General features: G+C 43.5%; 4 protein-coding genes across 5 annotated transcripts in view; all 4 read left to right on the plus strand.

The window, feature by feature from the left end:
- The window catches only part of LOC145428409 (protein NLRC3-like), a 20870-nt gene extending 18268 nt beyond the window's left edge, over positions 1–2602 (plus strand). Inside the window, exon 6 of the mRNA XM_080300556.1 lies at positions 1–2602. This exon is cut by the window's left edge and continues 782 nt beyond it. The gene's annotated coding sequence lies outside the window, so the exon portion shown is untranslated.
- The window catches only part of LOC145428494 (uncharacterized), a 38804-nt gene extending 26598 nt beyond the window's left edge, over positions 1–12206 (plus strand). The window contains exons 5-7 of the mRNA XM_080300706.1: positions 10660–10761; positions 11754–11832; positions 11994–12206. Coding sequence (XP_080156832.1) covers positions 10660–10761; positions 11754–11832; positions 11994–12206 — 394 coding nt within the window. The remainder of the gene's footprint in view (positions 1–10659; positions 10762–11753; positions 11833–11993) is intronic.
- A 75-nt stretch (positions 12207–12281) lies between these two features.
- Positions 12282–15390, plus strand: LOC145428412 (protein NLRC3-like). Its single transcript, XM_080300574.1, has 2 exons — positions 12282–14110; positions 15023–15390. The coding sequence occupies exons 1-2, from the start codon at positions 12687–12689 to the stop codon at positions 15243–15245; spliced, it is 1647 nt and encodes a 548-aa protein (XP_080156700.1). The 5' UTR covers positions 12282–12686; the 3' UTR covers positions 15246–15390.
- Positions 15391–15408: 18 nt separating this feature from the next.
- Positions 15409–25390, plus strand: part of LOC145428414 (stonustoxin subunit alpha-like) — a 152805-nt gene continuing 142823 nt past the window's right edge. For both annotated transcript variants that reach the window (XM_080300577.1, XM_080300578.1), the window contains exons 1-2: positions 15409–15643; positions 15917–16090. In XM_080300577.1, the coding sequence (XP_080156703.1) occupies positions 15444–15643; positions 15917–16090 (374 nt within the window). In that variant the 5' untranslated portion in view covers positions 15409–15443. The remainder of the gene's footprint in view (positions 15644–15916; positions 16091–25390) is intronic.

Raw genomic sequence — 25390 nt, forward strand, 5'->3', positions numbered from 1 at the left:
CAGTGATGTACAAACAGAGTGAGCATTTCTGAGGCCCAAAATAAACTGAGTAGTTCACTGAATGAACAATGGACTGTGAGCTCAGTTCCTTCATCATTAGTATGGATTATATATGTATCTGTATTATATTAGTATCATATATATCAGGTGCTGCTGCTTTCAGTCATTGTGCAAATGTGCTGTTTGTAAGCTTGTAAAGCTGCAGTCAGCTGAGACTGAAGAAGTCACCTGATCAGTGAGCAAACGTTTCTGAAAACGTCCAGATGAACAGAATCAACCTTTTGGGATCAGCCAGCAATGCAGCATCATTGTTGTTCAGCTTCAGAGGTTTGCAGGAATGAACTGATGACCAGAAACAGCTGCAAAGTCCAAGAAAATACCAGCTGGAGTTCAGCTGCATTTGAAGAAGTCAAAGAAAAGTAAGGATGGCAAAGGGCGACGTTTTCTTCCAAAGAGCTGCAAACATGGTCGACGCCTCATTAGAAGAATCATCTGGACATTTGTGAGGAACTCTAACCAAGAAAGCAACGTCACACAGATCCAACAGACAGTTTCCATGACTGCAAGTGTTGAGTGGAAAAATGCTACATTGCATTATTGCATCCTCTCACCACAGGAGGCGCTGTTGGCAGCACTGATTGCTGATCAGCTGTTCTCTGATGATCTGATTGATACTGTGAATAACGGGACTCACTGAACTCTGTGACACAGTGAAGATTACAGAGTTTAACTTCAACATCTGACTGACGTCACACAGACAGAAGGATGAACCAGTGAGGCACAGAACACCGTTACTGGAGATACTGGATCAGCTCCATGTGAACCTCTGATGGAGAAGCTGCTGAGCCAGAGAAACATCAGGACATGACAGCAGCTGCACTTATCTAACAACATGTAGCAGAGCTGATCTATGTTAGAGGATCTATCACAGCAGCTGAAGCCAAAGTCCAACACTGGATACCAGCTGAGCCTGTGCTGAGTGTAGTGTTACAGGAAAAGGGCAGAAACACTGGTAGCTCCCAGTGATGCTGACTGGGGCACAGAGCTGAATGATGCAGCATCAGGACACTGTTTCAGTCTGACTGACAGAGAAACCTGTAGCTGTATCTACATGTGAGGCAGAGGCCACACAAGCAGCTTTCTATGTTTCACAGTGACTGAGATCTTCAGTGGGGGTGGACATGCTCCTGTACAGACCTCTGAGGAGAACCAAGGTGCAGTCAAAGAGTCCAGTCTGTCCTCACAGATGTGAACATGTGCTTTCATCAGGTCTGCTGTCAGCTAGCAGGCTCACATCAGAATCACTGTTCCTGAAAAACACAGTCTGTGTGACATCATCAGTCAGCTGATGGTCCCAGATCTGAATGGTTTCTGTCTCTACTGAGGAAGTCAGAGAATATCACTGAGGTGTGGATCAGGTCTGAGTGAGCTGTGGAGGGACAGCTTTAAACAGTCCACAGGTCTCACGTCCTGCTCAGTCTGCTAGCAGATACCTCGTATTGTTCCAGATGTGCTGACATCAGCAGCAGCACAGCTGTGTGATACCATGAATCTCAGTTATTGATCCAACACACAGTAAATACAAAGATCAGGATTTCTGAGAGTAATCATTATGAGTCTGAACACATGATCACTGAATGTTAGTCTCCACAATAATAAGCTAACACAAGCAAACACAGCTTTCAGCTCTTATTTTGAAACTGGCTTATTTAGAGAGCTGTGATGTGAGCGTGCCTGGCTCTGAGGCACTTGGGTCAGCCTCTGTTGTTTAGAAGTGTTACAGACTGTGAATGACACAGACCTGTCAGTTTCCATGTTTGTCTGTAACACAGCTCAGGGCTCCATGCTGAACGCATCCATCCAGTGTTATTGATCCAGGACTGATACCAGCATTGGGATCAATACAACACACAATCACATGTGTCCACGTGATGTGTTTGACCAGCTTTATTCATTAATGATCAATCAGCTTATTTACTGCATCTGAGTCCAGCTTCATTTAAATGATCCAACCATGAAAATGACATCAGTCCTACAGAAGCACTTCATGCTAACAGGAAGTCATTGATTAAGGTGGAATAACACAGAGACACAACCACTCACAGCTAACCTGACCCCACTAACTGCATGTGTTTGGACTGTGGGAGGAAGCCGGAGTACCGGAGAGGACGCACACAAACACGGGAGAACATGAAGCACTGAAACAAAGATGGTGGATTTGACCTCAGGACCAGGCAGGGTTACGGGGGTCATGACCCCCCAATAATAGATCCAGCTACACTGAAACTGTCAATTTCATTTACTTTTCCTGTTTTAAAGCTATCAGGCTGCTTTGTGGCTCACTCAATACTAAACTAAGATACTTTCAGTGTGAATCATTTGCAGGAACACAGGCAGGATTTAAAGTGCAGAACTTTACAGTCTCTGTCTCAAAGTTGGTCTGAACATGCTAACAGCTCTTTGTTTTTTTCAGTTTTCACTGGTTTGATGTAATGAAAGAAATTTTAAAGAAGCAGACGATTGTTGTTATTTTAGTTCTATAGTTTCATAAATCGTGGTGTGGATCTAAGTCAACATTCAGAATAAATAAGATAATACAGCACTTTGATGGTTGCCTTTGTATTTTCCCAGCAGTGCTCAGGTTGGTTCTCGGCTACATTTACATACAGATGTTAATGTGTTCAGCAGCTGGACTCATCTGAGGAAGGAACATTGGAAAGGTGCTCAGTGCACAACTGCATCACTAATTTTATGTAAGACCCTGTGTTTTATTGTATTTATATATTTGTAACATTTGACTCAAACACTTTTGGGAAGGATGAAAATGTTTTCAGGAGGAAGTTTTTCCTTCTGTCCGACTGCAGTACACACAACACTGCGTCTCAGTGATTTCTGACTGATGAAGGGGGCTGAAGGTGCCCTGCTCTTGCCCAGCTTCTGCTGCTCTCTCCCTGCTCACTGTCAGCAGCTGGCAGCCTCGGTCCTGCCTGAGACTCTTCATCTATCAGTGCCAAAGAATATGGGAAATAGCAACGCACAACATGCACATTACAAAACAAGCACATGAATCAGCATTACATTCATTAGTGAAGTGCTGACGTTCGTTCCTAAACTTTGGGCCTTAATTAACATCACTGTGAACTAATGTTTGCTTTGCTTCTTAACCAGTGAAGCAGCGAGGGGCTTTCTGAGGTTCCTGCTCGTAAATGCCCAAAATGAGTCGAGTATTTCTCTGCAACTACAAACTCTGTTTTCATCAGAGGTGTAAATATTACAGCACTGTGTCAGAGTCACTGAGGCTGGAACACAGAAAAAGGAAGTAGATGTATTTATTTTTAGACTTTATTGCCTGGAACCACTTTAAAAATACGCTTTGGGTCACAATTAACTGCAGAAAACCAGGAATCCACATATGAACATTATCTGTGCAGAGATTTATGCTTCTGAAGGTAAACAGTGAAAACTTGCAGCACTAAATGCACAGATAGCCAGGCGTTTCACATTTTGGGACCATCTGCCAGTTTTCATTTCTTAGGTATTGAAGAGCAGAAATGATTGAATTTTATTTACATGCTTAAAAATGTTTGCTTTTGAATATTATTTGAAGAATTACTCACACACTCAGGCACTGTGGGCCTGTTTCCCTTTGCACAACCGAGTGTTGGAAACGGGCCTTTTCTCTTTAAACTCTGAGGGGCTGTAACTTTGGCTTCTATTGGCAGATTTGCATGATTGACCCTCTTTTTAAAATAGTTTTAGCCAAGAGAATCAAGCTAACATCACTGTTTTTACGTCAGCTCACGTCACACGAGCTGTTTCAAGAAAAGTCCTCCTGTCACACAGCAATGCCTACATCAATCACACCACTCTGCTTAAATAATAATAATAATGTTTAGTGAAGCAGGTGAAGCAAAGGGCTGCTTTTAATAGGCTGGGAGACCCAGGTGTGCTGCTTTAGCTGCTGAGCCTCTCATGCTAGCCTCCATCTATAAGCTGGGATCACAGGAGCACTGCAGTCCTGACTAGATCAAGGATTGTTATTCATGCAGGTGACAAAAGTTTACATTCACAGAGTCATAGGATTGAGCCTGGTTTGAAAAGCAGCTGTTTAATGCAGCTGCTTAGAGTTCACACACAGTAGAAGAATCAGACTTGAGTCACATTTCAAACACTGGAAAAATACTCAGCAAGTAACAATGAAAACAGCACAGACTCAGTATATCCTGTTCAGTCCTGTGTTTGATATGAATGTGCTGTTCAGAGAGGATCTCGTGTCCTCTTTTACAAAGCCTTTGTTTCATGATGTTTGTGTATAAATGAATGTAGGTGTGTTTCTAAGTGTGAAGGAGCCCTGGGAGAAAAGACTGAAGCTTGTGCCAAAGAACAAACAGGAAAGAAAGATCAGCATTAATGAAGACGAGCACAGAAGGAGCCCAAGCACGTGTTGCTTTTTCAGATTTCTCTAAAAGTGTGTGTTCATTTGTTCCATCCTTCACAACAAACAACAGCTGACAGACACACATGCACTCTGTGTCACTTCACAGGGGCTGATGAAAGTGGACACAGTAAAGGGAGAGCTGGACCTGCTCTACACATCCTGCACTCTGTTAACAGACTTTATTCTGCAGCATCAACAGATAAAAATATATGAAGATATAGAAACGTTTAACATTGTGACTGTTCACATTAGTGAAGCTGTTACTTTGCTGCCAGGTGGGAAAAGAAGCCTAAAGCTGAGTCTGATTAAACATCTGCTGCACCAGAGAGTTTCATGGCCCTGCTTTATCCTGTGCTTGCTGACCACCTCGTCCTGAAACCTCTTCATCATCCTCACAGTTGTGTGAAGAAAGAGGGAAGCAGGTGGAAACCATCTGTGCTGCTGTGTTCACTTGTGTGTGTGCGTCTATGGTCATATCTAATGTGTACCTACAGACAAACACAAACACCTGGCATTGCACAAGAGTCTCTATGGAGCAACCTGCAGATGTCAGAGATGTGATTAGAGGGTAAAGTGGACTAGTGAGAGCATCTATGTTGTTGTTGTCTGCTGGGGGACAGCATCAGCTCCAGAGATGCATCAGGATCAGCAAACTAATCTGCAAGGCTGCAAGTGTCACTGAAGGAGTTTGAGTCAGTGAGGGACTCAAACTCACACAGCTGGTCAAGAAGGCTCAGCAGCTGCTGTATTTCCTGAGGAGGCTGAGGAAATTTGGTATGTTGGCCAAGATCCTCAGCAGGTTCTACAGCTGCACTGTGGAGAGCAGCCTGACAGCTGCATCACTGCATGGTACGGCAGCACTACTGCAAACCGCAAACGCCTGCAGAGAGTGATAACAACTGTGGAGAAGATCATCAGGACCCCGCTGCCCTCTCTGCAGAGCAGCTACCATCACAGAGTCCAGAGGAGAGACACACCTCTGCCCTCGAGACGAAGGTTCAGAAGTGTGAAATGTAGAACATCCAGACTCAACAACTCCATCTTCCCCACTGCTATCAGACTCCTGAACAGCTGACCGACCTCAAACTGCAGTTTGCACATCAGGTCACTTTGCACACTAAGTTCATTTTGCACATTAAACTCCATGTACATCCATGTACATCGACATCTGCAGACCACACGTGTCTTCAGTTACTTATTTGTACTTATTTGCAGTTATTTATCTTTTTATTTTATTTTTTTAAGTTATTTTTTATCCTTATTTTATCTTTTTATTTATTCTTATCTTGTTCTTTTAACCATTATCTAACTTGGCGTTGTGCACGGTGTGTTTAGATTCAGTTTAAATTCAGGGACACGGAGCCCCTGTTGATCCTCTACCTAATCACACGAGCCACGGTGTGAGAACGGGTGTGGGTCTCAATCAGCCAAGGTTTTGGGTGAACCCATTGTGAGATCTAGCCCCACGCTATCATGTGATTTCCTGTGATCAAATGTCCCAGGATGTGAGTGGGCGTTAAGACGTCCATGTCCCTCTTCAAGCAACTTAAAGAAGTCCAGACGCTTTTCTTTCCAAGCTCCTTCAACAACATCATTCATAGAACAACTTCCAGCTTCTTTTGCTCGGCTACAGTTTGGATGGATTTGCAGATGCAACAAGACTAAAATGGTTAGGGTCAGGAGGTCAAAGGTCAGAGCTCCTGTGGGTCTGAGGGCGGCCTCACGCTGGAGAAGGATGAAGGAGTCTGACCTGAGCCAGTGTTTGACATGAACACATCAGCACTGCTGTCAGTGAGCCTAACGACAGCCGTTAGCATCATTTCAGTGTTTCAGTCATAAAAACACTTCCTGTCTCTGTGGTGGTTACAGTGACATCATGCAGTTTGTGCTTTGACCTCCAGAGGGCGACAAATCAGCACAGACAGAGAGCTCCATTCAAACTTTGCTGCCATCAGGAATAATGCTTCAAATATAATCATCAGTGTTTGAGCAGCTATGATATCAGGGACAATCTAGACATGTGTGACAATACTGAACATGTCACATGACACACCTCAAACATCATGTGATCCACTCTCAGTCTGCACTTTCATTCATGACTTCAACAGGTTGAAATGAGCTTTGAAGAAACATCAGTGAAATAAATCTTTCATGGATTCATGTGAGCAGCAGATGAACTTTGTACCAACAACATCTTCAATAACAGAGTCTGAATGAAGCTCAGGTGTTGATGCTGCTCACTGATTGGACGCTTGCTTTCAGCTCTGCTCTCAGTCTTTACTGCACAGGTGAAGGTAGAAAGTGTGACTGGATCTATAGACTGGAAACAGAGAAACATGCTGAACATTTGAAGCTTTGCAGCAGAAATGTTCATGTTACAAATACAGCAGAGCTGATCTGGGATCAGTGTGTTCACACCTGCAGCTACAACAAGGTTTCATCAGAGCTGCTTTTCCACCATCCCTGGACTCGCACCAGTTTGCATACAGTGAGAACCGGTCAACCGAGGATGCGATCGCCACAGTGCTGCACACATTACTGAAGCACTTGGAACACAGGAACACCTATGCACGGCTCCTCTTTGTAGACTACAGCTCAGCTTTTAATACCATCCGGCCATACAAACTACGTCCCAAACTCCACCAACTGGGACTTAACTCCTCTCTGTGCAACTGGATTGTGGACTTCCTCACTAACCGTAGACAGAGTGTCAGAGTGGGTAAGAACACCTCTTCCACCCTTGTGGTCAACACCGGTGCCCCTCAGGGGTGTGTTCTGAGCCCTCTGCTATACACTCTCTTCACCCATGACTGTATTTCCTCCTGCGCGTCCAATCTCATTGTTAAGTTTGCAGATGACACTACAGTGCTCGGACTTATATCCAACAATGATGAGACAAACTATAGGACAGAGGTGCAACAACTAGAGTCATGGTGCCACGACAATAACTTGGTCTTAAACACCAAAAAGACCAAGGAGATCATTGTAGATTTCCAGAAGAGGGGTCATAACAACCATCTGCCTCTCTTCATTGGCAGTGAGGCGGTGGAGAGGGTGAGCAGTTTTAAATTCTTGGGGGTAACTGTGACCGAGGACCTGTCCTGGGGCAACCATATCACCTCAGTTGTACGGAAGGCCCAACAGCGCCTCTACTACCTGAGGAGACTGCGGAGCGCACACATTCCCAGATCTCTGATGTTGAACTTCTACAACTGTGCCATCAGCAGCGTTCTGACGTATGGATTTCTAGTGTGGTTCCCCAGCTGCACCAAGGCCGATCAGCAAGCACTCCAGCGGGTGGTGAAAGAAGCTGGCAGAATTATTGGAACAAGTCTGCCAGAGATCAGTAATATCTTCCCCACTCGCTGTCTGAGGAGGGTGCACAGTATCCTGCGGGACCAACATCACCCTGCGCACCACCTTTTCCATCTGCTGCCCTCAGGGAGAAGGTACAGGTCTATACAGGCCAGAACATCCAGACTGGCCAACAGCCTGTATCCACAGGCTGTGAGGCTCCTGAACTCTCTGCCCCCCTCTCACGGACAATAACCATATCCAACTTCTTAATAGCAATGAACTGGTCTGCATTGGTGCATCATATCTTTATTCTCTTCCCCCTCCTGCCCCCCCCCCCCCCCCCTCTTTCTTAAATAGATAACTATCATATCTGATATCATATCTCACAGTACAATAATATTGAATGGGTTGCATTGTTGTATTTTGTCATGTTTCTCAGGTCTTTGTCTGAATTTCTACGAACATTATTGCTAAGGATTGTCTTATTGCATTGGAGTCACACTGGGTTAAATATGTACACTTGGGTTTTAAGGGGTATTTATTATTTTCTTCTTTTTTTTGGGTTGTATGGAAGCCCCAAACGCAATTTCATTGTTCTTGACAATGACAATAAATAAATAAATACTAAATACTAAATACTAAATGTCTCCACACGTCAGCATGTGAACTTTACTCTGACTCAGTCTGAGCAGTCAGACGGCATATTTTTAAAGTTAACACATCAGCACACACAGAGCTGAGCCCCTCCCACCTGTGCTGAGTTTCAGGTGGAGCCCCGCCTCCTTCCAGGAAGCAGCTCACCTGTGTGTCCGTGTTTAGTGTCCAGGTGTGGAGTGGAGCTTGTTGTTGGTGTGAAGAAACTGTAAGTTTGCTTTGTTTCCTCCTTTAACAGTTTGTCTTTAGGAACTTTACTGTTTGTTCAGCTCGTGTTTGATTTCTTCACACAACAAACTGTGTGTGTTTGTATTTCCGGTCTCTCCATTAAAGTCAGTGTGTAATGTTTCCTGGCTAACATCAGCTGTGTGCAGCTTAGTTCAGCACAAATCTGCCGCTCCATAGTTCACGGTAACGGACTCACAGCTGGACCAACGAGGCCGAGTGTGTCCGCCACTCTGAGCTACGTTCGTGTTTGTGTACTTGTAGTTTGTACTTTGAGTTCACTCAGAGCCCACAGAGGACGCAGCGTACGTGATGACGTCACAGCCCTTTACCTCCTTTACTGTCACTGTGATTAATATTTACACACGAGACACCTGCAGAGCTCTGACGCTAAGCTAGCACACAGCATGCTAACACTAAGCTAAAGCTAGGCTAGCCAAGAACCCAGAGTGAGGTTAAAGCTGAGTAAACACTGACCCCAGACCAGCACCGTGATAAAGTGAGCTGCTGCTGCTGAACTTGAACAGGTAACAAAGTGATGAGCAGTCAGGCTGCAGGTTTCTACCTGTTCATGTTTCTACAGTAGAATCACTTTGAAGTGTCTTTGTGCTGTTTCATCTTTGATTTGTGTTCATAAACACTCAGAGAAACATCACGTGACCTCATCAGGATCTGTGTTGGTGTGTGGGGCTGTACCTCAGCTTTATGTTGTTACATGCTCATTTGTTCATTTCACACAGTAACATCAAAGTAATGTTATGAGGAGTAATGAAGTAACGTACTCCATTACTTTTAATCAAAGTGTTCTGTGTAATATGTGTAATAATGACTGTTTTGAGTAATGACCAACACTGATCACAACAAAGAGGAAATGCCTCCAACATGCACAAACATTTGAGCCACAACATGCAGTTAATGTGCACAAATGTCTTTGATATGCTGCTCAGTGATGGTGGTGACTGTCAGAGCAGAGCTACTGAGAATCAATAAGTAATATCAATGATGGGATCAGAATCACTAAATTCTTCTCATCCCTGTCAGTATCATACATGTGCTGTATAATGTGATAAATGTAGAGGTGCTGGCTGTTCTCTCACTCTGCTGTTTAGCTGTAAAGGACGCCTCCCTGCCTTTGTCTCATTCATGACCTTTAATAGTCTCTTCTAACATGCAGAGATCTGTATGATCTGTTTCATAGAGTCTAACCAGCCTGTACAGGTAACAACAACAGTCACTGCATCACTGACACACAAACGTCATCTCTGTCAATAACAACATTCATACATGGAATAAAAACACATCAGTGGATCATTGCTGGAGCTGATGTTTGTGCTCCTGGTGCAAAGGCTCTCAGTTTCCTCCTTGAAATAACATCAGTGGTGGGTCAGCGACATGCTTTCTTTCCCTCTCAGGTTTAAATATCTGGGACTCTCCACCGTTTGGTTTTAGAGCTGAAGAAGCTTCTCAGATGAAACGTCTTCCAGAAACTTAAAGACGTCTCTTTTCTCTCCAAGCTCCTTAGATCACATGACCTGGATGACTGAACCTACAGATATATTGACCTGGTTTCATGGTCACATGACAGGTCAGAGGTCAGCGACTGTAACTCAGTTCCTCCTGTTATTGTGAACTCACTGAGTGTTTGTGGTTTACCTCTCAGACTGACTGAAGACGATGATGGAGGAAGAGGAGGACAGAGCAGAGTCTGCAGGGTCCAGCTGTCCGTCTGTGAGGAGTGACCGGTCCAAAGATCTAAATCCAGCCTTCAGTGGTGAACCTGGAGCAACGAGGTCAGAGAGCTGAACTCACTGAGTAACAGAAATAATTCTGCACTGACATTATAATCAGTGTTGACTCTGGTTGATTGTCTGACTGTGTTTGTGAGCTGAGAGGAAATGAAAATGAGTTTGTAACAAAAATCAGTTTTGTCCAGTTTTCCTGTAAAAAGCTGAACTCTAATCTAAGAGGATGTTACTGACAGGAAACAGCTGCATTATCTGCAGTCTGTGTGATCACAGCTGCTTCAATCATGTTTGTGTCTGCAGAGGTCAGAGGTCACAGTCTGCAGGGTCCAGCTGTCCGTCTGTGAGGAGCGACCGGTCCAAAGGCAACGTTCCAGACTTCAGTGGTGAACCTGGAGCAACGAGGTCAGAGAGCTGTGATGACTCCTTTACATGTTTGTGTTTCCTGGATAAATATGACCTGAAACATCCTCAGATTGTTACAAAGATTCATTAAAAAGAAAACAATGAAAGAGAAAAGATCCAAATGTTCGACTTGGTCATTTGCTGTTTGAGGACAGTGATGCTCATATCTGTGGGGAAAGTGTGACCTGAGTGGGTTCATGTTTGTCTTTAAAGAACAGAGCTGCTCTGATTCTCTTTGTGTCTGATCTGTTAAACAGTCTGAGAGGTCACACAGAGACCCAGCAGCTAAAGCCTGGATCATACTGGCTGCTGTTACTCCATCAGGACAACACTGAACCACAGTGGTGTGGATGTAGTGGATAAATCCCACCATACTGATGCTCAGAGTTAACCACAGGGAACAAAACCAGATGTTACCTTCAGATTGTGACCTTTGGAGTGGACGATGCAGATTTCAATAGAGAATAAATGTTGTTGTTTTTCAGCTGTGAAGAAAGAATCAAATTTTCTGAACTTAAGAATTTATGATGCTGGAAACAACATGGAGACTATAACACAACATTTCCACTGTGTTCATAGAATGAATGTAAAACTGTCAGACATTCATTAAATATGCAAAATGTCTACAGAAGCATCAGAGGGTCAGACGTGAAGCACTCAGTGATTTTGATCAAATGACTCATCAGTTATTGATCTGTACTACACTGATCTACCACGTTAGTAAAGCTGGTGTTCTGGTGGTGGAGGGAGACTCGGATCATGTTCTGGTTTTGGAGCAGTGATCTGCTGATGGTTCAGTTTAATGAGCTTCTTCAAAATCATCCCTGACATCACCACTGAAAGGACGTCCATGAAAACAGACTGAAAATTACTGATATGTTCACAATCTGAGAGTTTAAAACTTGACAGACTTGATTCAGATGAAGTTATTTGAGCAGAAACTCCTGGATCTTTATCCTGTGTTGATCTAATCCTTCATGGTTCCTCCACAGAGTGGACCAGCAGAGCTCAGAGGTTCCCAGTGGTCAGTCTGCCCAGCAGCATCAAACACAGCTGGACTCCATATTTATGGTCTGTACATGTACAACAACTACTGTTACATCTGTTCTGTTCACAGTCATCTCCATGCTGCTCTTTGTAGACCAGTGGATCGTCAGTGTGTCCAACATTGATCTGATGTTTGGCTCCATGATTTCAGTCTGATTGGCTCATTCATAAATATTCTGTTCCAGCTGCTGGAGGACAACATCATCACTTTTGTGAAGAACGAGCTGAAGAAGATCCAGAAGGTTCTGAGTCCAGATTACCCAGAATGCTTAGAGAGTCAGAGGAGCAGCAGCAGAGAGGCGTTTGTGAAGATCACAGTGGACTTCCTGAGGAGAATGAAGCAGGAGGAGCTGGCTGACCGTCTGCAGCACAGTAAGAGGATTTATCTAAAGATTTAAGCTGCTGGATAAATGAGACATTTTCCAGAGATGGAAGATGGAGCAACATGTTTTAAAGATTAGTTCTTTTTGGAATTGAGTGTTTATTTTTCTTCTCATTCAGAACTTCAAGCTGCAGTTTGTCATCGTAACCTTAAATCCACCCTGAAGAAGAAGTTCCAGCGTGTGTTTGAGGGCATCGCTAAAGCAGGAAACCCAACCCTCCTGAATCAGATCTACACAGAGCTCTACATCACAGAGGGAGGGACTGCAGAGGTCAATGATGAACATGAGGTCAGACAGATTGAAACAGCATCCAGGAAACCAGACAGACCAGAAACAACCATCAGACAAGAAGACATCTTTAAAGCCTCACCTGGAAGAGATGAACCAATCAGAACAGTGCTGACAAAGGGAGTGGCTGGCATTGGGAAAACAGTCTTAACACAGAAATACAGCCTGGACTGGGCTGAAGACAAAGCCAACCAGGACATCCAGTTCATGTTTCCATTCACTTTCAGAGAGCTGAATGTGCTGAAAGAGGAAAAGTTCAGCTTGGTGGGACTTGTTCATCGCTTCTTTACTGAAACCAAAGAAGCAGGAATCTGCAGCTTTGAAGACTTCCAGGTTGTGTTCATCTTTGATGGTCTGGATGAGTGTCGACTTCCTCTGGACTTCCACAAAACTACAATCCTAACTGACCCTAGAAAGTCCACCTCAGTGGATGTGCTGCTGATAAACCTCATCAGGGGGAAACTGCTTCCCTCTGCTCGCCTCTGGATAACCACACGACCTGCAGCAGCCAATCAGATCCCTCCTGACTGTGTTAGCATGGTGACAGAGGTCAGAGGGTTCACTGACCCACAGAAGAAGAAGTACTTCAGGAAGAGATTCAGAGATAAGAAGCAGGCCAGCAGGATCATCTCCCACATCAAGAAAGCTCGAAGCCTCCACATCATGTGTCACATCCCAGTCTTCTGCTGGATCACTGCTACAGTTCTGGAGGATGTGCTGGAAACCAGAGAGGGAGGACAGCTGCCCAAGACCCTGACTGAGATGTACATCCACTTCCTGGTGGTTCAGGCCAAAGTGAAGAAGGTCAAGTATGATGGAGGAGCTGAGACAGATCCACACTGGAGTCCAGAGAGCAGGAAGATGATGGAGTCTCTGGGAAAACTGGCTTTTGATCAGCTGCAGAAAGGAAACCTGATCTTCTATGAATCAGACCTGAAAGAGTGTGGCATCGATATCAGAGCAGCCTCAGTGTACTCAGGAGTGTTCACACAGATCTTTAAAGAGGAGAGCGGACTGTACCAGGACAAGGTGTTCTGCTTCATCCATCTGAGTGTTCAGGAGTTTCTGGCTGCTCTTCATGTCCATCTGACCTTCATCAACTCTGGACTCAATCTGCTGGAACAACAACAAACAACCTCTACATGGTCTAAACTATTTAACAAACTAAAACTTCAATCTCTCCACCAGAGTGCTGTGAACAAGGCCTTACAGAGTCCAAATGGACACCTGGACTTGTTCCTCCGCTTCCTCCTGGGTCTTTCACTGCAGACCAATCAGACTCTCCTACGAGGTCTGCTGACACAGACAGGAAGTAGCTCACAGACCAATCAGGAAACAGTCCAGTACATCAAGGAGAAGCTCAGTGAGAATCTGTCTGCAGAGAAAAGCATCAATCTGATCCACTGTCTGAATGAACTGGATGATCGTTCTCTAGTGGAGGAGATCCAACAGTCCCTGAGATCAGGAAGTCTCTCCACAGGTAAACTGTCTCCTGCTCAGTGGTCAGCTCTGGTCTTCATCTTACTGTCATCAGAAGAAGATCTGGATGTGTTTGACCTGAAGAAATACTCTGCTTCAGAGGAGGCTCTTCTGAGGCTGCTGCCAGTGGTCAAAGCCTCCAACAAGGCTCTGTGAGTAAATCTGTGATCATGTTTATTTTTAAAATGTTGATTAAAAGTGGTCATAGATTTCTTCCATGACAGATCCATGTCCTAAAACCATGAGACAGCGTAGTTGTATAGTATAAAAGAAAAAAGGAGAACTTTTGACCACAATATTGTAACTTGAATGAACTTTTGATACAGCCTTTAAACATAAAATTTATGAACAGAATCGGTGACAAAGGGCAGCCCTGGTGGAGCCCATCACCCACCGGACTTATTACTATCCAACGTATTGCCGGCTATGCCAACCAAGCTCTTGCAATGGTTGTAAAAGGATCGAATGGCCATAAAATGTTTCTCAGTTTTATTATTTTCAGTCACATCTGTTTTTGATTATTAACTGAATATTTTAAAATTCAGGCTTTTTATGTTATACAAAACATCATATTTTCTTATGATGTCTTGTATTGATTCTGAAGGAATAGTTTTCATCAGTATCGCAGATACCAGCCTGAATTTTACTTTGTATTGGATCAGAAAGGAAATCAGTGGCATCACACATCACTTACAGCAACTTCAGTACCACTCCATTTTAATAAACTGGGGGAGGTGCACCAAGATTCAGTATGAGATAAAGAATTATTTTTAACTGTAAGGTTGGAGAAATCTGTTGTTGGAAATTGGAAGAACAGGTCATCTTAAAAATCACTGCATTGTAGTTTTATTCAGGCCCCTTCAATCTGTGATCGCTGTTGCTTTGCATTGTAAATGCTACTATTACAAAAGTCACAAATATTAGTGTATGTGTGTATTGTTGGGTAATAAACCAAAAGAACAGAATCTACCAGCACCTCACTGATTTCTGCTTAAAAACAATAAAAAAGCAATAAAGCTCTGATTTGTTTGGTTGATCTTGTCTCCCTTCCACCTTGATTTCAGACTGAGTGGCTGTAACCTGTCAGACAGAAGCTGTGAAGCTCTGTCCTCAGTCCTGAGCTCCCAGTCCTCCCGTCTGACAGAGCTGGACCTGGGTAACAACAACCTGCAGGATTCAGGAGTGAAGCTTCTGTCTGCTGGGATGAAGAGTCAATACTGCAAACTGGAAACGCTGAGGTCAGATCAAGCAATATCGATTTTTTTTTCATCAATTAACATCATTTAATCAATTTCATTTGGAAAAAATTAACAGTGTTTATGTTTTGTTTTTTTAATGAATCCATGCAAGTCACAGTAAACTGCCACATTTGTCTTTTGTAACATGAGGCAATAAGGATTCCAGCATGTCCTGAAACAGTGTTGAAATATTGTAAATGTAATAGCTCCTCATGGCACCATGAATATACTTTAACACAAGTGTTTCATGTCTTCTTGTCATCCTTTCTTCAGACTGAGTGGCTGTAACCTGTCAGACAGAAGCTGTGAAGCTCTGTCCTCAGTCCTGAGCTCCCAGTCCTCCCGTCTGACAGAGCTGGATCTGGGTAACAACAACCTGCAGGATTCAGGAGTGAAGCGTCTGTCTGCTGGGATGAAGAGTCAATACTGCAAACTGGAAACGCTGAGGTCAGATCAAGCAATATCGATTTTTTTTTCATCAATTAACATCATTTAATCAATTTCATTTGGAAAAAATTAACAGTGTTTATGTTTTGTTTTTTTAATGAATCCATCCAAATCACACTAAACTGCCACATTTGTCTTTTGTAACATGAGGCAATAAGGATTCCAGCATGTCCTGAAACAGTGTTGAAATATTGTAAATGTAGTAGCTCCTCATGGCACCATGAATATACTTTAACACAAGTGTTTCATGTCTTCTTGTCATCCTTTCTTCAGACTGAGTGGCTGTAACCTGTCAGACAGAAGCTGTGAAGCTCTGTCCTCAGTCCTGAGCTCCCAGTCCTCCCGTCTGACAGAGCTGGATCTGGGTAACAACAACCTGCAGGATTCAGGACTGAAGCTTCTATTTTCTGCAGTGGAAAGTCCAAAGTGTACACTTGGGATTCTCAGGTCAGGATTCAGTCTTTTCTGATGATGATTTAAAACCTGAGTCAGGTCGATAAATGGCTTACTCATTTACAACAGACATGATTTGTCAAATCACCTTATATCTAACCCAAAGGTCCTGTGTTTTACTACTTTGATTTTTTAGTAAAACACAGGACCTCTTAATATTTATCTAAGAGACCATATATAATTTTTTTCCCTGGATCATGTGTGTACCCTCCTGGTTGGAGCTCCAGCAGCCTGTATCAGTGAATGGGACTTTAAATGAAATTGCTGCCCCTGTCAGGAAGAGGTCTGAGTGACACACAAAACAGAAAATATGAGCACTGCATGTGTCTGAGGCTACTCAGATACAGACCTGAATGAGACACTAACTTTGTCTCTGAGAGATAACTTTTATTATTAAATACACTTCATTTCTCATCTGTGTAGAGAATGTAGAGTTTGACATGCTAATATTACAAAATGCAAAATCACACTGAGTCACAAAGAAATTGTTTTGGAGTATTTATGGTTCAGCTGATGAAATTGTTCAAACAAACCAGTAATTTACACCGAAACAGCACAAGTGAAACTTTTTCGAGGGACTTACACTAAGCTTGTCCTGGTACACCTGTAGAGCCCAGCTTCTATGGACCATGAGCTTAAGTTCTGTGCTGCTCTGATTTATTGCCTGTGCTGTCTTTCAGTTCAGCTTTGTCGAGTCTCTGGTAGGATTTCTTTTACATGACCTGTGTAAAAACAAAACAGGAAACACATTAAGCTGAAGTAAGATGCACAATTTGAAAAATGGGGCACAAAAAATGTTGCTGCTTTCTGGAAAGTGCGTCTAAGAAGACCCAATGGAGAAAGTGAAGAGAAAAATCAAAGATTAAGAAGAAGAAAATGGCAGAGGCAGTTTCTCTTGGACTGCCTGCAGATGGGGTGAGACTCTAGAAACAGGGATGATTGGAGAAAATGCAAAGAGGCCATAGGATAAACCAGGAGATGAATACTCTGGTGTTCTGGGGATAGTGGGAGTGAGAGGGAGAGATGCCAGTAAATGATTTCAAGGATAAATTTGAGAGAATCAGAGCTAAGAAACCAAAGCAAGTGGGGAACTACAAACATATGGACAGACTCATAATTAGGCCAAAGACACATTAAAGCAATTATTACAGGTTTAGAAACAGGGATGGATATGAAGGAGCTTAGCATGAATTTGCATTGAGGAAAGAATAGCAACGAGCATCAGAGGAAACAGTTAGGAAAACTAAAAGGATGTACTGGCAGGAATACTGCAGTACTTTAGGAAGAACTACCGTATTTCCCAGACTACAGAGCGCACCTGAATATTAGCCGCACAAGCTAAAATCAGGGGAAAATCCTGTTTTGTACATACATTAGCCGCACCTGACTAAAAGCCGCAGGTGTTTCAATGTTGACTTATGATATGTAAGAGAATATGCACAAAGCGAATTGTCAGGAAAGAGATGGCTGTTTGGAGACACACCCCTTTTATTAATATTTTGAAAAACAAGTTATGGGTACATATTTGCATAACTTTTTAGGTATATGTACAAGTAGCGGTAATTACAAGTACAAAACATGTACTGTGCTTCATAAATGAGTAACAAATGTAGTACATAACAATAACCTACAGCACACCAGAACAATTGATTCGGACTACCTTTTAGGCTCAGGTGCAGTGACACGGCTTTAACAAGAAGAAAAGTCAGTCATTCACCACCATCTTCCTGCGCACTAAAACCACCAAAGTCCTCTCCTCCAGTGTCGGAAACAAACAGGCTCAGGGTGGCTTCGTCATCCACTCTCAGCTTCTTTCTTTCGTTGTCACTTTCAAAACCAAAGAAATCCTTGTTGTCAGTGTCAGAGTCGAACACCCTCAGAAGGGCCGTGGCGGTGTCCTCCTCTCCATCATGCAGCATTCAGCCCTTCGAAATCTGTTGGTGATCGTGGATGTTTTCACACTTTTCCACGCTGTCAGAATCCAATGGTGGAGTTGGGCATAACTTGCTTTTTGCAAGTTTATCGCCGCTCATCATCCAGGCCTCCAGCTGAACGGGTAGCGCTACTTTGAAGTTTGTTTTTCGCGCTACCTCGTACTGCACTACGTTGCCTGACGGATGGACATGTGACCAACATACCACTCTTGAACCCCGATCCTTCCGCCAGGCAACGTAGTGCCGTACAACAGCGGAACAAACAAAACAAATCCGCTCATGGACAATCCATAGAAAAGCCGCACCTGACTAAAAGCCGCAGGGCTCAAAGCTTGTGCAAAAAGTAGCGGCTTATAGCCCGACAATTACGGTACACCAGTTCAGAATGTGTGGAGTACAGTTAAGAACATGAATGCAGACAGGAAACAACAGCAGCTGTTGTAAAGTAAATTCAAACTCCTTCATTAAATGCAGCTGGTTGAGTTGAAAACAATGGAGAATGATTGTGTTACGTTGTTTATTCTCTATAGAAATGGAGCAGGAGTGCATGCAGAGCTGGACGTGGGCTGTATATACATGCGTGTATCTGTTTTGTCTGTGAGCAGAGAAAACAAAGCGCTGGAAATGTCATATTGAAATGTTAAATCAGGAAAATCCTGGAGAAGAGGATAGTTCTAATGTTCAGTTTGTAATGTTGAATTCAACACAGCTCTTAAATGCATAAAAATGACTTCACCTGACGTCAGACTGAACAATCGGATTAGCTACTGATATTGATTTAACCCGTTTAGACCTACCATAGAACCAAGTCCGCCAGAGCTTATATTATATTTTTACATGCTGTAGAGCCATTTTTGGGAGCATTTCAAGTTGCTATACATCAATACAACCATTACAGCCTAAATTTTAATAATATGTATGTATTAAGTGCATAGTAATTACATAAATTGCAAAAAAGTGCAATAAACTACAAAAAAATTGAAAATCGTTTTTGTTTTTTTAACATATATTTCTAGTTAGAGAAATTTAAGAGGCTTATCCCTCAAAACTGTAAATACAAAAAAGTTGCACAAAATAGTTTCCCACCTCAGGAAATTTATTTTGAGTGCCTTCATAGTTTTATTTTTGAAATACACCAATTTTTATATACTGCAGGAAAAACGAAAATAAATATTATACTGCAAATTTGCAAAATAACAGCATATGCATCAAAATAAACTATTTCCAGCAGAGCAATATGAGTCCTAAGCATATGTGGAAGGAAACTGTAACCTAGGACAAGCTGATGGCATAAGATGTAAATACAACTCCTCAAGTTTCATATGCAAAAAAAATTATTGCGCTAGCTCACGTGATTACAGTGCTACCGGGATTTAAAAATAGTTGCGCAAAACGGAGTGTGCCCACTCTGACCAGTTTTAAAGGGTTAAAGCAAGAAAATATGGTATTAGCATTAGATGCCAATTCCTATTAACCTTAAATTAGCATTACCTGCTAATGGCAGTCTACTTAGCATTAACTCCTCACTAATGTAATGCTAATTCACATCAAATTATCTTTAGCTTTAGCATTAGCTGCTAGCTTCAGCCTACCTAGCACTAGCTGCTCACATTGTTAAAAGGGAAGAGAAAACGATATTAGCATTAGCTTGTAATAATTATTCACCCCTAATTAGAATTAGCTACTAATGGCAGCATACTTAGCATTAACTCCCCACATCGTTATAATGCAAATGATGCTAACTTGCATTAAATTAGACTGCTGTTATTAGCTAATGCTATTTAGCAGTAGCTGCTCACATTGCTATAAAGCAAAGGAAAACGATATGAGCATTAGGTTCTAATGCGTATTTGCCTTAAATTAGACGTAGGTGGGCAGCACGGTGGCACGATGGTTAGCACTGTTGCACAGCAAGAAGGTCCTGAGTTCAATTCCACCATCAGGCCGGGGTCTTTCTGTGTGGAGTTTGCATGTTCTCCCCGTGTTTGCGTGGGTTCCCACCGGGTACTCCGGCTTCCTCCCACCGTCCAAAGACATGCAGCTTGTGGGGATAGGTTAATTGGATAATCCAAATTGCCACTAGGTGTGAATGTGCGAGTGAATGTGAGTGTGAATGGTTGTCTGTCCCTGTGTGTTAGCCCTGCGACAGACTGGCGACCTGTCCAGGGTGTACCCCGCCTCTCGCCCTATGACAGCTGGGAGAGGCTCCAGCACCCCCCGCGACCCTGAAAAAAAGGATAAGCGGAAGCGAATGGATGGATGGATAGACGTAGGTGCTAATGGCGGCCTACTTAGCATTAGCAGCTCAGATGTTGTAATGCTAGGGAAAAGAGTGTTAGCATTAGCCGTTCACAATGTTATAAAGTTAAGGGAAATAGTGTTAGCATTAGCTACTCACATTGTTAAAAAGTGTTAGCATTAGTGCATAATGCTAATTCACATCAAATTAGCATTAGTTAATAACGGCAGCCTATTTAGCATTAGCAGATAATGTTGACCTTGGCCCACTGGAAAAGTTCAGAACTAAAGATTTAGGAGTGTTTCTCGATAGCTCTTTCTCGTTTGAGAAACAAATGAATTCTGTTATTAAAACCAGCTGTAAGGTTTATATTGTTGATTGTCATTTATGCTTAGAAATATTTACTCATATATGCTTAGAGTTGTATAATCGATTGCATGATGATAGAGGTTTGATCCTTAGTAGTCTGTAAAGACTCTGTGTGCCTTCCAGAGTGCTCTGGCATGCACACACCACTTGGGGCCATGAGAGAGGTCGTACCCTCTCTTACTGATTTATGGTGTAGGACAGGGGTCTCAAACTCAATTTAGCTGGGGGCCGCTGCAGGCAGAGTCTGGGTGAGGCTGGGCCGCATTAGGTTTTCCACAGGAAAGGCATGGTTAAAAAATTCCAATCTTCTCAAATCTCTTTTTTTATTTTTTAACACAAAATATTAAAAATAAATAAACAAATTAAGAATTAATAAGAAAATAAATCAATCAGTAAAACATAAATAAAACAATAATAAGATATTTTTAGTCAGTGAACTTGTGTGTTTCTTTCAGTCTTCTATATCTGCTGTGTTTAGATTGAAATGTCTGTATTAACAGTTCTATAACCTTCTTCTGAACATGAATGGAACACTGTAGAAAATGAACTGTTCTTCTGAACATGGCTTCTCTTGCCTACTCCTTGCTGCTAGAGACCTGGCAGCGTTTCCTCTCGCATAGCCGAGCCAGATTTGGCCTGAGGGAGGAAGCAGTTGCGGCCCTCAGTATGTCTTGAAGATGATCATCCGTAAGTCTGGACCTGTACTTGGACTTATTGAAGTTCAAAGTGGAGAAGAGCTTTTGGCACAAGTATGTGCTACCAAAAAGGCACATGGTCCGCTTGAACATTCGGGAAAGCCGAGGGAAACTAGGGCTCAATTCTCTCAAAAATTGTCCAAGCTTGTCTGCTTTTCCACTCACCTCCCTGAACTTTGCTTTGAGTTCAGAGTTGCACTGCAGCTCAATGAGCTCCATTTGAAGCACAGAAGGGGCATCTTGCACATCAAAGGAGAAGGGGTCCGCAAAAATGTGAAAGGTGGCTCTGTGTGTCTTGAAGTCAGCAAATCTGGGATCAAATTCCTCCTGTAGCCTCAAAATGACATCAACATACTCGTCAGCACTGAATGGTGTGCCTGCATCCACGAGTTCCTTGCATGCTGGGAAATGGCAAAGGTTTGTCTGAGAGAGCTGAGCTTTTCCAGAGCGCCAGTTTTGTGGAGAATGCTCTCACGTTGTCATAGGCAGCACTGACAAGTTGTCCATTTCCTCTAAAAAAGCACAGAACCTTCGGTGCTTTAAGCCCCTGGATCTGATTTGGTTGATGCATTTCACAACAATAGACATCACATTGTCAAACTTCAGGCATTTGCTGCAAAGGACCTGCTGATGGATGATGCAGTGCAGAGCAATGGCCTCCTCCACGCCTTCCTCTTCCAGTTTGTTTTGTGCCACCAGTCCATGTTTCCTCCCTGTCATTGATGGCGCTCCATCTGTTGTTATTCCAACAAACCTCTTCCATGGCAAACCAACATTCTCAATGGCATCACACAGCTTGTAAATATCTGCTGAGCGGTGGTCTGGCCATGCATTGGAATTACTGTGAGCAGCTCCTCCATCACTTCAAAACTGTCATCAACACCACGGACATACATTGGGAGCTGGGCAGTGTCGGTGATGTCTGTGGTCTCATCAAGAGCGACTGAGTATACACTGAAACATTTGGCTTTCTCACACAGTTGGTCATAAATGTCACTTGACAGGTCAGAAATGCGATCTGCTGCGGTGTTGGCAGAAAGGCTGATGTTGCTAAACTGACCTTTCTTTCCCGGACAGACTATATTTGCAGCCTGCAATATGCACTTTTAGACAAATGCACCTTCTGTGAATGGCTTCCCTGCTTTAGCAATCATCTCACTAACCACGTGGCTCCGACTGCTGCATTATTCTCTTTGGTTGCTTTCTTGGAGAAATCTTGCTGCCTCAGTAGATCTGTTTTAAGACTGGCAACCCGGTTCGCTCTCTCGTCTCCCTGGTATTTTGCATCCAGCTCAGCATGTCTAGTTGTGTAATGACGTTTCAAATTGTATTCCTTGTGCAGCGCAACTTTCTCTGTGCAAATAAGACAGGTCGGGGTGCCCCTGTGCTCAACAAAGAAATATTGCATTGCCCACTTTTCCTGAAATTGTCGGTGCTCATCACCAACCTTTCTCTTCACCGCAGGCTTTGAAAAAGACATGTTTGGGGCTATGTGACATTTATAATTCTACTTGGTGTCACTGTCGCATTGAAGTTTCAATCAAGCGTTTAGCCGACGGACGGGGAACGTCTCAACGCGTAGAGAACGTCATTTCTGCTTCTTTTTCTTGCAACCGTAGCACGGCGATCGGCAGATAAAAAGCCGGTAGCAGTCTCCTTTGTTTTTACGCTCGATGTTCATGTCTTTCATGACGACACGAACACCGTGGCGTTTGCAGATGGTAGAAAGTGCAGGGATAGCGAGCGCAAAAAAGGCGACTGCTCACGGCGCTGGGCTGTTGTTACAGGAGAAAGAAGCGGAAATGACACCGTGACATATAACAAATAACATCAGCTGTTTCTGATGTTAGTTGTTTTGACTGCTTTTACATTATATTGAAATATATGTAATGTTCATGTTTGCTGCAATGCAAACGCAGTGATGCAAATAAAAACATGGAGCCACAAATTACGGTGCGACCCTATAATTAGTCCAGGTTACCGGGGACTGTTGTTGCCGATGAACAGGTGTCGCTATGTGACTGCAGACTAAATTGGGCTGCATTGAGTTCATGACTTTTCTTTTATCCCGCCGCCTACGCATCACTGTGAGAGTTAATATGAGATCTCTCTCTGTGGAAAAATAACTTTAAATCCCACTGACGTGTGTATAAATCTATATACGTATAATGTCCCGCTGGGCAGCAACTTAAAAAAACAACTTTTTTTGAAGTGTTGTGAACGCAGCACGCTGGGGCGAATGTCGGCGTTTGCCCAATAGAAAGGAGGAAGCCAGCCAGGCACAGGAAAGAAAGAAACACTCCAGGGCAACGCTGCTGGAACTTTGACTCATTGAGAAATGTTTCCCTGCTTGCATCAAGCCCGGCTGGTGTCCCCTGAGATCCATATCCCACCCTGATTGGTGGGTTAATTCAGCTCCGCCCACAACACTGTAAAGTGTCATACATTATCAAACTAACATTACATTTTCATATTAAGGTGGGGCCAAAAACTATCGTCCGGCAGGCCGCAATTGGCCCGCGGGCCGCGAGTTTGAGACCCCTGGTGTAGGAGGACACCTACTCTGTGTCTGGTTAAGTATAAGAGCCCTTTGTTAGGGGGACCACTGGACTCTTAGCACCAGCTTTGGGGTCACAGGGTCACATCTGGAACACACACACACACACACACACACAGACACACACACACACACACAGACACGCACACACGCACACAGACAGACACACACAGACACACACACAGACACACACACACACAGACACACACACACACACACACACACACACACACAGACACAGACACACAGACACACACACACACACAGACACACATACACACACACACACACACACACACACAGACACACACAGACACACACACAGACACACACAGACACACACACACACACACACACACACACACACACACAGACACACACACACACATACAGACACACACACACACACACAGACACACACACACACATACAGACACACACACACACACACATACAGACACACACACACACACAGACACACACACACACACACACAGACACACACACACACACACAGACACACAGACACACACACACACACACACACACACAGACACACACACACACAGACACACACACACACACAGACACACACACACACACACACACACACACACACAGACACACACACAGACACACACACACAGACACACAGACACACACACACACACAGACACACACATACACACACACACAGACAGACGCACACAGACAGACACACACACACACACAGACACATACACACACAGACACACAGACACACACACAGACACACAGACACACACACAGACACAGACACACAGACACACACACACACACAGACACACATACACACACACACACACACACACACACACACAGACACACACACACACACACACACACACACACACACACAGACACACACACACACATACAGACACACACACACACACACACACACACAGACACACACACACACACAGACACACACACACACACACACACACACACAGACACACACACAGACACACACACACAGACACACAGACACACACACACACACAGACACACACATACACACACACACAGACAGACGCACACATACACACACACACAGACAGACGCACACAGACAGACACACACACACACACAGACACATACACACACAGACACACAGACACACACACAGACACACACACACACACACACACACACACACACACACACACACACACACACACACACACACACACACAGACACACACACACACACAGACACACACACACACACACACACACACACACACACACACACAGACACACACACAGACACACACACACACACACATTCCTGTCTTGCATAACGACTGAGGACCGGGTAAGTGCACTATCAAAGTGAGGACCACCATTTCTGCTACACTTGCAGACAAACCTTTGCCACTTTTGAACACTGGGTGGCTCTCTGACACCAAAAATCACCTCAAAATCTTAAAACACTCAAGTAAAAAAAAATCTCAT

The sequence above is a fragment of the Astatotilapia calliptera genome, chromosome 4, assembly GCF_964374335.1.
Source record: "Astatotilapia calliptera chromosome 4, fAstCal68.1, whole genome shotgun sequence".
NCBI lineage: Eukaryota > Metazoa > Chordata > Actinopteri > Cichliformes > Cichlidae > Astatotilapia > Astatotilapia calliptera.

Excerpts from the sequence above, each read along its gene's own strand:
- LOC145428412 (XM_080300574.1), top strand. The coding sequence starts at position 12,687 with ATGTTTCCATTCACTTTCAGAGAGCTGAATGTGCTGAAAGAGGAAAAG. Across the intron at positions 14,111-15,022 it reads AAAGCCTCCAACAAGGCTCT|ACTGAGTGGCTGTAACCTGT; the intron begins GTGAGTAAATCT and ends CCTTGATTTCAG.